The sequence below is a fragment of the Salarias fasciatus genome, chromosome 7, assembly GCF_902148845.1.
Source record: "Salarias fasciatus chromosome 7, fSalaFa1.1, whole genome shotgun sequence".
Taxonomy (NCBI): Eukaryota; Metazoa; Chordata; class Actinopteri; order Blenniiformes; family Blenniidae; genus Salarias; species Salarias fasciatus.
This window is the reverse complement of record NC_043751.1, coordinates 30,490,451-30,504,672: the sequence shown is the minus strand read 5'-3', so window position 1 is coordinate 30,504,672 and position 14,222 is coordinate 30,490,451. Positions and strand designations below refer to the sequence as shown.

The 14,222-nt window shown below is 47.2% G+C and overlaps 1 protein-coding gene across 3 annotated transcripts in view; it reads right to left on the bottom strand.

The window, feature by feature from the left end:
• Positions 1 to 14,222, bottom strand: part of LOC115391299 (guanine nucleotide-binding protein G(o) subunit alpha) — an 83,426-nt gene that overhangs the window by 57,361 nt on the left and 11,843 nt on the right. For all 3 annotated transcript variants that reach the window (XM_030095446.1, XM_030095447.1, XM_030095444.1), the window contains exon 3: positions 3,183 to 3,324. In XM_030095446.1, coding sequence (XP_029951306.1) covers positions 3,183 to 3,324 — 142 coding nt within the window. The remainder of the gene's footprint in view (positions 1 to 3,182; positions 3,325 to 14,222) is intronic.

The window sequence follows — 14,222 nt, the reverse complement described above, 5'->3', positions numbered from 1 at the left end:
TCTCTCACATCCATGCACACATGTATGTACAGTACAGTGTGTGTGTGTGTGTGTGTACCGCTGGCACCATTCGGCCTCTGACTTCATGTATTTGTTCAAGCAGGTCTCCCCACATTTTAAAAATAAGCTCCAGCATGCATGCATGCACATCCTGTAATGTCACCAGCCTTGTGTGGATGCATTGAAGCAATTAGTGTATGGAAAGAGGAGCCTGGGGCCAATGCATCAGTATGGTACACACACACACACACACACACACACACACACACACACACACACACACAGGCCTGCGCTGGAGGCTAACTGTTAGCCTCCACCGATGCTTTTCAAAGGACTCGGGTGAAAGGAGTCACATGGCGGTTTTGCGGGAGCAGCACAGAGGAGAGATGGAGGAGAAAGCAAGAGCAGCTCCGCCTCACTAATGAACCGAACGGTGAAGTGTGTACAGTACGTACTGACACAGGCTCAAACGTAAAGCATCCTGGAGAAATCCTGCAGGGTGAACAATGTTTAATAATGTCAACAATGTCAGACTAACAAAGGAAATACTTCAATTAGTGAACAGGTCAGATGTGCATGAAAATTAAACTCAATGTTAAGTTAGCACTTAAATATCACAGAGGAAAGGAGAAGAGAAAACCGGCCACGGTAAGTGATAAATCACACCGTCTCTGGGTCAACGGCATCCAGCTGTTCACGTCCTGCATGATCTGCTTCAACAGACGAAGACTCGTTTCACACTCATCATTTTGGAGGAATAAAGATGAAGTGTTGAAGAAAACGGACGCATGCACACAAACAGCCAGCGCAGTGAAGGTGAGTTTGTGGTGAGCGTCGGCTGATCATCAATAAACAGGAATGAAAACGCCCGGTTGATAAAACTCCTCACAGCCTCCAGCGGACCGGAGCGGGAGCGGGCTTCAAGATTCGTACGTCGGTGACAACAAGCGTCTATTTCAAGCCAGCTATCGCTGTGTGTACACGTGCTCCGTGTGTGTGTGCGTGTGTGTGTGTGTGTGTGTGTGTGTGTGTGTGTGTCACGCCGCCCTTGGACACAGGCCTGCGGAATGTGTTGAGAGCAAGGCAAAACACTGGGTTGCCACAGCAACTGGTGAAGGCCAGAGAGGCAGGAGGGCGGGAGGGTTATCAGAGGATGAGCTGAGAGCGGCAGGCGGAGGGCTGGAGCCAGCCTCACTCTGAGCCTCAGACCCCTCTGCTGGGTCTCGGTGGTCTGGTGGACTCTGAGGGGAAGTCAGATGTCTACTACAGTGTAAACACTGCTCCGTCTGGAGCCCCCCCCCCCTTTTCCGGTGTCTCTCGCCATATTCTGTTGAATAATCGCCTTTCCTTCTGTTTTCACTCCACAACGCTGGAGGCTGGATCTGAGCTGAGTCCAGTTCAAAACACTGCAGGATCCATCCTCTGGCTGTCCTACAGGACCTGACCGATGGGTCACACACAAACAGACACAGCGGAGCCGACAACCAACAACAACCACCACGTCTGTGGAGGGGAGGAGAGCAGGAGAACCGCCCCCCCCCCGCCAGCTAGGAGCGTACACAGCATGATCAGAAGAACATGCAAACTCCACACAGCAGTGGTGCAGCGGTGAGGCGGCAGTGGCGAACAGCCAGAAGGACAATTCAGGAATCAGTTTAGCTCCTCCTCAACAGAGAGCAACCTGTAAATGCATGACCTCTGAAATATAACAAACACACACACACACACAACCCACACAACACACACACACACACACACACAGACGGATATCCCTTCCTAATCAATAGCTGTATTGTTATCTCAGCCTCTCCCGGAGTATCAATAGCGCCGTTGTGATTAAAAATATTCCGTGCCTTTGGATAAGGTTGCATCCAATGACATGCAGCCTTTAGTGAGGCCGTTTTTGTCTGAGGGGGAGAGAGAAGAGATGAAATTTTGATATTTTATCCGCCGATATTCAAGCGGCGCGTCTCTCAAGACAGCCTCGTGACCGCCAAGAGGCTAAGCCTGTCCTCCAGTCAGGGAGCGGCGGGAGATCTGCTGCTGCAGCGCAGTCTCCAGTCTTCAGCCGGACAAAGCCAGGAGTGGAACCACGAGGAAAAAACACTTTCAAGCACTTCTGTTCAAGCTGATTGGCATCCATATGCATATGGAGTCAGCCGATGGTGGGACAGCGAACACACACCACATCCTGAACATGTGGATCATTGTGTCTCCGTCAGTGAGAAGTCCTCGCTTCTCTCGCTGCTCTGATTTATGTAAATCTGCAACCTGGAAGAAAGGCAGCAGCCGGGGGACGGCGGTATAATGAAACTCTGTGTGGCTCCAGCCTCACATCTCTAATTAACCTCGTCCCGTTGCTCCGGATCCAGATAGAACCGATGCTCTGCTGTGGATTAGACTCATAATCCTCAATTAACGCCTCATATATTGAACTTGTATGCTTTAGGATTTAGAGGATTTGGAGGCAGGACTAACTTAGATTGGCATGAAGGAATTTTGGCACAAGAATGGGAGGATGAGGCGACACGTCCAATCACTCCTGAATGAACACTGGAGGAGGCGAGTCTCTGAAATACAACATGGACAGTGCTGAGGAGCAAGTATTCAATATTCACCTGCTCAGGTAAGAGACCTGAAGCAGGTAGCGGAGTTCAGTTGACCTGATTCAGTTGCTTTAAGATTAATAACCCTTTGCTGTGATGTTCTGAGGGACTATTTCCCAGTTTTCCACAACACAGCAGCGTAAAACACCGTTTCATGAATCCGCCTTCCACCTTCTGTACACTGCATGACTGTGTCAGAGTCCAGCACACGCAGGAACGCGTCAACACGCATGTTAATTACAGTCTTCTCCTGCGCCGACCGCGACACGTTCCGTACAATCACAGCGCGGCCATCAAAATATGATGAAGCTCTTCTGCACAGCTCCACGGAGGGACGGGCCGTTTCAAAGAGGTCAGAGCTGGGATATCAGCAGAGATCAAATCACAGGGACACCGAATCGCGACCGGCACGGGATCTGAAACGCAGTCCGTCCACGTCAGGCACTCAGAGGCCTCTCACCAAACCACACACTCATTCTCACGCCGCACTCGGGGTCGGAGGATGAAGCAAACCATCGGCGAGTGTCACGTCTCTGCCGTCCGGAAGGTCTGCGGAGTGTGAGGACGGCTGCTGACCTTGCGCTCCTTGTCTCTGTACTCCAGGCCCAGCGTGTCCATGGCACGGACGATGGCCGCCAGCGACTGGATGGTGTTGCTGTAAACCACGGGCTTGTACTGCTTCACGTCGTCGCCCGAGAAGCCGTCCTCGTGGATGATCCTGCACACACACACGCAACAAACGAGAAAAACGAGGCGTTGGAGGAAGGGTTTGCTGGAGCACAGGCACAGAAACAGCTCGCACACAGAGACACACACACTGGGAAGAGTGTGTATGAATGGAAACGTTTCCTGCTGTCATAAATTACCGGAGTGAAATTTAAAATTGCTGAGCATAAACCTTTGTGGAACTTTATGTTTATACACATTTCAATCATTTTTTTTTTCAAGTGAAGAAGTTAGACTTATTTCACAATTCATACCTTGAAAATGTAAACATTAAACACAACTTTATTGCTTTATACGCAATAAAGTACAGAATGCAGCTGAAGCACTGTGCGCCTGGGATGAGTAAGAATGAAAGAAAAACCCACAGCAGCTCGACCACGAAACACTGATCCAGTTAAGAAGTGTCATGTAACAGTCCAATCCGATTGGATTTGGTCGACTCATCGAATCAGGATCAAAGGGAGTTGGTGGAACGCTGTTTGCAATCCCATTGACCAACGTGGTGGTGAAAGAACAACCGCTCAACGCCGTAGAGCACAATGTAGGATCAGGTGTGCATGTTATGAAGACGTAATGTCACCGTGCAAAGCATTATGGGATTGATCCACTGGTTCATGCAAACCCGCTCATCAGTCTGATCACTCTGAGTCTTCATGTAAACAGGATCACCCGATAAAGTCACCATCTGGTTTGTCAAATATTGAGCATTGTCATAATTTTCCACAACTCCCACGAACTGAGATGCATTTTTGTAAAAGCGCAGCCGCAGCGTAATCTGGGAGTGTCGTTAAAGTGCAGACGGCCTGTACGAGCGCCACAGGCAGCGGATCGAGTCCAGAAGGATCCGGAGGGTACGGGACGGGAAACAGGCTCATAAACCGAAATCACAGAAAACTGAGCGAGTTCCAAATTAAAAAGAGAAACGACGGAGAGCGCGACGGCGGGAGTGAGGACAGCGACAGCAGCGAGCATCACCAGCAGGCTGAGCTGACATTTCGGGGCCCGGAGCTCCAAGAGGCCGTCCTGCTGTTCTAAATGCCAGGACGTCTTTCAGCGCCGCCGACACGAGGACACGGAGACCGAGGGAGACAGCTGGACGGCCGGACGGCCGGCCGGGCCGACGGGCTGCACATGTGACGGGCGGTTAGGAACAGCAGACCAGACGGCGGGAAGCAGCCGCCCGATAAAGGCGGACAGAAGCAGGTTGGGGCGACGCTGTGAGGCAATCCGCCTGACAAGACGCCCACGTGGGAACTAATCTCCCAGCTTCCTCCCGCCACTCATCTCCGCCAGGTTAAGTACGGCGCGTCTGAACCAGCTTTCTGCCGAGTCAGGAGGCAAAGACACTGCTTTACTCCACACAATGAAGCAGCCGGCGACATTTTTAAAAAAGCTTCCCGATGAGCCGGCGGCGACGTGATAGAAAGGGATTATAGAAATATGTAACTCAATCAATGAAATCTGAACAAACTACACTTCAGAGACTTTTGGTTTTGGTTAATTCCTGTCTCGTCTGGAAGTGTGTGTGCAAGTGTGTGTGTGTGTGTTGGAGTCAATGTCGCTGAAGGGAACTAAGACGAAATAAACTACAGAGAAAAACTGAGAAAAATACTTTGCGCAAGGAAGAAAGCGGATGCTATCTGGGTTTATTTTTATTTGGAGAACAGATCGATACGGTTGTCTTTTTTTAATGGAGGGAGGAAATGCGATCAAAGGATAGCTGGAAAAACACAAATCTGAAGAGACATCCGAAACGTCACCACAGAAATCCAGGAAAAACTTCTGCTGCTTCTTGCCTGTGAGGCTGCAGCTGCATGCTGGCTGAGTTAACACTGTTATGCTAGCTTAGCATGTGTTAGCATGTGGCTAGAACTAAAACCTTACAGGTATTGTAAAAACGTCAAAGAAACCAGTCCTTTCTGTCGGGTTTCCTGGTGTGTGCCCGTCCTGACTCAACATGAACTCAGCTCCACCGCAGTGACTTCCTGGAATGTTCAATAAATTATATGTAAATGAACTATTTCTGCATGCCAGACTAATTCTCAGAAAAAGATGCTTAACTTCTGGATTAAGAAAAAAAAACCCAGTAAAATAGCTAAAACCATCAGCTCAGATGCTGCTATACAGAAAAGAACGACCAAAATGTTTAAAATGGCTAAAGCAACTAAAAGGTACATTTTATATCATTTTAAACTGACAGAAACTTCATAAACACAACCTTAAAATACAATTTGTGGATATGTAATCAGTGTTTTATGGTTCCAGATCATTTTGCTTTGTTTGTGATGATTATTGAGCTGCATATATAGAATTAAATGCTGACTTTCACACTGCTGCCCAGATGTGAAGGGAACCTGATGGAGACACTAAGTTATACTTATTCCCATGATGCAATGAGGCAGGAAGGCGAAAAACAGGAGAAGATGTTGATGAGAATTTAGACTAAGCGTCGTATTGTTTTGGAGTCGAATCATATCTTTATCTTTGTGTAGCTCTGCAGAAATGATGCTCGACTCCTGAATGAGTTCATGGAAATCGATCTTTTGGGTCTCAGTTCCAACCACAGTCCTCATGCGACTTCTGTCCCTTCGTCCATTTCTGAGCACAGAACGATATAAGTACGCAAATCGTTCTCCGGGTTCATGAACCCGACCGTGAGGAGAGCTCGACGCGGCAGAACGGAGCAGGAGATGCTGCTGGTTTCTACAAAAAAACACCTGAAAACATCCGAACTGCAAATATTAACTCTGTCATTACGAACTGCATTAACACGAGGTTAATGTTTCTGTTCCTCACACACACGCACATACAGTGTGTGTGTGTGTGTGTGTGTGTGTGTGTGTGTGTGTTGGAGGACAGTAGCGTAATGTTTCGGATCAATCAGGCAGCTTGCCAGTTCTATATAAATACACCCGGCTGCTATTTACATCGGTGACTTTCACACCGAGCAGAAGACGGATATTTAATTATTAGAATGTATATGATGATAGATACATCCAGCGAGCTGTGTGTGTGTGTGTGTGTGTGTGTGTGTGTGTGTGTGTGTGTCTTTTGCATACTGCAGCTCCTGCTCTCCAGCCCTGCGTTCGTGCTGAGTGGATTTCTGGGCTGCGCTCTCCTCTCTCGCCGCCTCTTAACGACGTGCCAGCCAAACACTTTTTACTGAAATCCTGCCTTCCATCTTTGTTGCGCCAGAGAGGTGAAGCAAGGACAAACTCCTAATTGGATGCTGCAGTGTCTGCGGAAACGCTGCGTTGAGCCGAAGACGCCGGGAGAGAGGGCGAAGGGAGTAGCGTGAAGCACCGATCAGCAGGGCTGCGGTGGATCGGCGGAGAGCGGCTCAAAACTCACGTGTCCAGTGAGGTTCGAATTCAGTTGTGAGGGCCTCGTTATGAACCAAGAATTCAATGAACTACATGTTTACAGCTGCTTCAAACTTCTAAGTTGCTGGTTGAAACTGAAATACTTTGCATTTTATAATACTTACATTTTATACACTTGACATTCTTCAAACTGAAAGAATGAAAGAAGTCGCAGCGATTTAATGTCAAGACTTCCTGTTTGTTTCAAAAGTAAAAGACGTCTGAAATCAAGGTTTGAAATGGAAGTTTCATTTAGATAGAACTTAGTTTCAGACTCAAAAGTCAAAAACAGTTGGTTCAGAAATGATGTTTGTCAAGCTGAAGATCACTCCACCCACCTCAAACACCTTTAGGACTCATTCTGAAAGAAAACAAAAAAAAAAAAAAAAAAAAAAAAAGGACATCGTGCAGCGCTTGGAATCACTAAAATTTGCCCAAATTAGAACTTTTGCACCAGTAAGCAGGAGATTTTACCAGACCAAAGTGAACTCCATCAAATGTCCAAATGCAACCACCTGTAAGCGGTTTCTTCTTTTTTAACTTTGAATTTTGATTAATGAGGAAAGTGTTGAACATTTTCTGTTCTTTCAGGTCAATTCGCTGCAAAAGACAATATTTTTCTCTAATCACAGTTGCTAATAAGCACAACAACGGCCCCCAAAAAATAACTGGGGTGAACCGAGAATCAAGGGAGATTGATGACATCATTCAAAATGGCCGCCTCCACGAATCAGATGAATGGCAGTTCACCTCGGGTATTTTCTCCTTTAACGGAGATTCAGACACAGCTGGTCCAGATGTGTTTTTTTGGGCGAGTAACGGCAGCTTTTAGAGGTTTGTGACTGCGTGGACGTGGTGGTCAGAGTGTCAGGAGTCTCAAGCAGAAAAGAAGGAACTGTGGTGCAGCACAAGCTCTACACCCTTTACATTTAATTTATTTTTTTACCCTTTTGAAGATAACGGGACACTGAGAGGAAATCCAGAATGTCGATGCTTCCTCTTAAAAAGGAGAAAGATGATCATCACTGGATGCTGGTACGTTCATCAGTGTCAGGAAAAAGTCTTCTGAAGCATTAAAATCTTAGCTAAAAGAAAAGTCTTTGCAGAATTGAAGCAATCCGTGCCTCAAACATGCTCAAATTTTAATGTAAGGACATGAAAGTCAGATTATTTAATTGCTTTCATGTTTTCCCTCGGGTCTGAACCTCCCTCCAGTCAGAGGATTAGTTTCACTTGTTGGTTAAGGGAGTGATTTGAGTCAATCAGTGGTGTGAAAGTTTTAATACTCTTCATTTTTACAGGTGACAGATTGTTAGAGTTGGTATTTGCAATGCAGGATTCACATTTTAGTGGATTTTGATTAAAAAAAATGCTCAGAAAAATTGAGAAAATGTCTCTATGCAGTCATGCAGTCTTTAAAATCAAGAAAAGGCAAATCCAGACCCTTTTGATGACATTAAGCCAGTTGAAAACAAGCGTTGTTAATACAGCGTTAAATGATTTTGAGGCAACGACTTTTCCACGAGATCTGAAATGAGCAGCAGTAGAAATGAGTGTGTGTGGGAGGGACAGCTGAAGGGAGGGAGGGAGAGGGAGAGAGAGAGAGAGGAAAAACAAAGGAGTGTAGCAAAAGAGATGTAGAGCGTGTTCCTGGAGGTCTCTCCGACTTGTTTTCGCGTGTTGATCTGTCCTGCTGACGCGAGCTTTCATGCATGAGGACCTTTTCTCATTAGCCACTCTCTGAGCCCTTCTGTCAGCACAGGGCGAGCTCGCCGTGTGTGTGTGCGTGCGTGCGTGTGTGCATGCGTGTGTGTGTGTCGGTGTGTATGTGTGCAATTTCACGTGGCTTTGGCACAATCTGCACACTGACCTGAAACATAGTTTAGTTTCACACCGAGGCAGACAGATGGACGGAGCGCCGGACATATGGCCAATTCAACCGCGGCGCCGTGGCATCGTGTCACTACGCCGCTGCCATTTTGAAGGCCGAGCGGCAGGTGGTCGGCGTTATGACATCTGCCAGCAAGCAATCAATTATCAATTTAAAGAGGTGTTTGAGCTGTTTGACTCTGATGCCATTTGAAATGTGATGAGTTTCTGGAAATGATTTGGTCTGATTCTGAATCCATTTAACACTGAAGTAACCGAGTGACTGAAAGCGAAGTCGGCATAAATATCACTGACCCTCCTCTAAAGCCTCAGATATGCTCAACAGATCCAGTTGGAGCTTTCTGTCCGTTTTCTGTGTTCATTATGTGAATCATTCGGTTCGGATCCAGAGAAGCTGCAGATGTGCTGTAAACTGTAATACCACCGATTACCTGAGGGGGGAGAGTTGAGCTGTATAACTCATGCGCAACCAGGGAAAGGACCAAAGAAGACAACGTACAGTCTGCGTGGACCAAGCACCGACCAAGCTCTGGTGAAAAGTGAAGATAATGCAGAAGTGCAGAAAAGCTGTAATACAGAGGAAATTCCAGCAGGGGGCGATGATGCAGGTTTGAAGAAGAGCCCGGGTCTCATTGGAACCTATTTAAAAATGCTGATTTTCAGAGTGCAAATAAACATATAAAGCGGTTCCAGAACATGTTCTGGTCTCTGTCACTAGTTTCTACAAACGAGTCGTCTTGACCAGACTCTGATTTTCACAGCAATCATCCACTGATTTTATTTCATGAGTTAAAGTTTTGCAGCAATCACCCAATCACAGCTCCTCCTCTGTCCCCGTGATGCGGTCACATGACAGGCTGGACCAATCACATTTACATCCAATTTGAAATGCTCAGTATGGAGACGTCCTGCTCAAATCTTCAACATGGGATTTCAGAACGCCACGGGGGGCGCCACGTAAGTTTCGTCCATCTTTATTAACAGTCAATGGCGTGGACAGAAATCTAGGACATAATCTCACCTGGACATCAAGACGAACAAGCTTCAGACGACTTTCACCAACAGTTTAGAAACATCTGAAAACACTGATCACCCAATAAGTTCAGCAGTTTTCAGTCCGTTTCGTCGGCGTTTTGATTAGAAAAATCCCACATGAAGCCAACAGTGAACGTATTCAAGAACAAACATGGAGGCATGACAGCATTCACACGAGCCGAGCAGTCACATGGCCTCAGAGCACCGGGATGAGGACATTCACTCAGTCGCAGGTCGTCTTACTGTGAACGGTGGAAGAACAAGCACTTCCTGCTCGCTGATGAGGAAGAACTGCACAGATTTAATTTACACTTCACCACTGCAGACTGAGCTTCGCCAGCTCAGACTGTGGTTGTCAAAGTTCACAGGATTAATTTAAGTGTTATGACTGAGATTTTGAAAGATAAACTCAGAGAAAAGCGTAAGGCTGACGCCGATTAGCAGGTATTTCAGATTAAAATCATCAACGGGCACTTTTCATCACCTTAACACCTTCGTAACAGTAGTGTTGTTGTTTTTTTTAATCCTGCTTTCTGATCTCTAAGAACATCTATGCTGGAATCCTCCCACTGGGGTTAATGAGACTATCAAGTGGTTTTTTTAAGCTTTAAAGAGAAAAGTTTACAGTTATCTATGGAGGGAACCTTGACATTAAAGCCAGGTCCTGATTACATGCCCTCTTTCATGCCCTGTGTGGCTCAGTGTTTGGACAAATAAAGACCTGTGTCCATTAAATGACGCAGAAACTCTGATTTTATTGTTGTAGCTTTGAAAAAATGTTCTCTTTCAATTATCAATGTGGCAAACAATGCTTTCCATCAGGCTTCGTCCAAATTAGGGTGGTACACACAGTATGCAAGAGTGAATCTATCAGAGAGGCAAGTTAGAGTCAGCAGTCAAGCTCAAACACACACACACACACACACACACACACACACACACACACACACACACACACACACACACACACACACACACACACACACACACACAGTAACTAGAATTTCATTATTTAGAGCTAACAAAAGTCAAAGGTTTGACTGGAAACAGGTCAAACTTCAGTCGACACTGAGCAGACTGTGCACATGCAGCGTCTTCTGCCTCTTCGGCGGTCTCCAAACGCTTCACACGTTCACTCAGATTCAACCACTGGCTCACACAGTCACTCTCACACTCACACACCGCTGGAGGCAGAGAGGTCACTGTGTGAAACGAGGCCTCGGCCTCTTTTAGAAAAAGAAACAATGACTTTATTTAAGTATTCAGGTTGACAGACACCAGAATAATACTGAGGCAAAGCAAATAGATTTCTCTGAGTGTAAACATCTTAGAACAATAAGTGAAAAAAAAAAAGAAAAAAAAAGATAAGCTCCTGCTTAAAGCTACCACACACACACACACACACACACAGAGAGTATCATGTCCAACGGCTGCCTTCTTCCTGTCTGTCTCTCATTATCCTCCACACTCATATTTTTATCTTCACACCTACTCATGTGAACACACCAGCACAAAACCTCCGCGCTGCGCCGTGCAATTAGCTCTTTATCTCAGGCCCGCGCTGTTGCTAGCTACCACTCTTTGCCGTGACAGACACACACGCAGACACACACACACACACACACCTTATCAGGATGATGTGCATCCACTTTGTGGTCTTTGGCGACGGACCTCTCGATCATGACAAAGTGCACACGGACCAACTGCTGTCAGCAGCACACGGATAATGTTACTCACAAAACCAGTGGTGTGTGTGCGTCTTTAAAGTGTGTGTCTGTGTGTGTGTGTGTGTGTGTGTGTGTGTGTGTGTCAGGCGAGGGGATAAAAACGTGGAGTGTGATAATGGGCATGCGAACAAGCATGAAATAAGAGTGAGATAGTCAGAACAAAAAAAACTATAAATAGATCAAGTGTTAGTGATACAGGCCCCATTTTGACTGACACACACACACACACACACACACACACACACACACACACACACACACACACACACACACACACACACAGAGGCATCAGCTGCTCTGTCATTTGGCTCCATTCTCTTACAGTCACACCTTGAGGTCAAGCAGCAGAATCGTACACAGACATATCCTCTGTTATGCACACAGACACACACACACACACACACACACACACACACACACACACACACACACCTCCATGCCCTGGGCTCACTCACTATTTTTCCCTAAAAATATCGTAACCCAGTTTTGGCAGCGAGCTGGCAGCGGCGCTCCGGGCCGGCCGCTCGCTCAGCTGGTGCTCTGATTTGGTCCGAACTCCGAGGTCTGGACAGAGAATTCATTTTCGACCAGTTTTTTCTTTCTTTCTTTCTCTTTTCACACAGATCTGACACCGGTGGGACTGATTCTCGGCAGATCACAGGTACACTTGTTGTCACTTGAAGAAGCTTTCTTGGTCCCCTGGTTAATTTTTAGCTCATTTAACCAAACACCTGAAGCACGTTTCCTGAAGCATAACATCCAGAACATCTCATCACACGCTCAGCATCTGACATTATCAGTTTCTTATTTGTGTCCCATAATTTGAAAATGCAAACATAAAACACTGATCAGCTCATGTTTCTGAAGGAGCGGACATTTAGCCGACGAGCCGCGCAGATTCTTGACAAAACCAGAAAACCAAACAAGCATTTTGCGTTCACATGACAGCAGACGACGCCGTCAACACAGACAGCGTTCCACTGATTCTGGAGAGGCTTCATAACGTCCACAGCAAAGCGAGTGAAGTCCGACGTCCAGCTGTGGGATTGCTGGGAGCGCCGCGCTCGCCAGCTCAGAGTCACGGTTGCTTATAAAACGTCAACGGGAGCCTGAGCAGCAGCAGGAATCTGAGACTGTTGAGTCTGATGGTGACGGCTGCAGCACGGTGGAGCCACTCGGCCCGGGAGGAGCCAAACATGCGGCGTGCCGGGAAATAAAGTCGTCTCACTGAGATCCGGCCGCGCCTCCATATCAAGCCAGGGTTTGTTTAACTGGAGACAGCAGCAGTGATCTTTGCATCGTTGGGCCCTCAGTGCTGTGATCAGCAGTTTGAAGAGCTGAAGAGTCGACACGGACGCCGCTCTCATCACCAAGCTGAGCTCCAGTATCCATCCCACCAAAACCAGGACACTAACAGACCTCCGAGCCTAAGAGCGCTTTACCAATCCCGTCATGAAAGAATAAATGTGATGATTAGCAGATTGACGACACGCACTGAGCACGAGAGGGGGCTTAAAAAAACCTCTCACTGCTTGTTCTCTTTACGTGACACTGAATCAATAAGCACTCAAAGGTTTCGTCAACATCATAAGAAGATGGCCTCATTGATTCGCCGCCACATTTTAAACTATTTGCATCTTCAGTTACCGGTGAAAAACACTAAATCCATACAGCTGCTCGCGCTCCGCTTTTAATAAATGCCAACAGAACATGGAAGGCCACAACTCTCCCCACCCGACACGCTGATTATAAACCCAAGAATCCCGCTCCACCGCTCCACCGCTGCCCCGTCCCCGCGTTGGGTTCGAACAGCGTTTGTGTGCGGCGGCGGCGGCGGCGGGCGGGGAGGTTGGCTCGGTGCAGATGGAGAGCGCCGATGCCAAGGGACGCAGTCTGCTTCACACTAGTTCAGCAGGGATGTTCAGAACTGTGCGCACACACACACACACACACACACACACACACACACACGTGCACGCTCGCACGCACGCACACACACACACACACACACACACACACACACACACACACACACACACGCACAGTCTTGTATTTCTATCCTTGTGGGGACCGTCCATTGACTCCCATTCATGTCTAGCCCCTAACCCTGACCCTTACCCTAACCCTAACCCACACCACAACAAAGCCTAACCCTAAAGAAATGTTTTTTGCACTTTTACTTTTTTCAGTAACAACAACATGGTCAAGAAAACACTGTTTCTCCTACTTAGGACCGGAAAAAGGTCCCCACAAGGCACGTCGTTCCACGTTTTGCTATCCTTGTGGGGACATTTGGCCCCGACAAGGATAGAAATACAAGAACGCACACGCACACGCCCACGCACACGCACACACACACACACACACACACGCATGCAAACCCGGGCAGACAGGAGAGCAGAATAATTACAGTTGGGTATTACTTGGAGGGAGACCTCATTAAATCTGTCTGCCATTATCTCTCTGTTTCACTGTCACCTGTTATCTCTATCTGCCTGTCCTCTTTCATCCCTCACTGCCGACGTGTGTGTGTGTGTGTGTGTGTGTGTGTGTGTGTGTGTGTGTGTGTGTGTGTGTGTGTGTGTGCGTGTGTCAGTATATTTTTACCAGTCACACTCGCTCTGGTTCAGGCTCTCCCACTCACTGCCATGTTCTTTCAACCCTCATTCCTAATTATTTCTTCTTCTTCTCCTGTTTTTAACTCTTCTCCTCCAGCTTCCTTTCATTTTTCACTCGTAATTAACTATTAATCTGCAGTGTTCACGTACAACACGCCCCGTCTCCCTCCCCAGGGACTCATTTCTACAGGGACACACACACACACACACACACACACACACACACACACACACAGTTGTCAGCGTCTTGACTGTTGC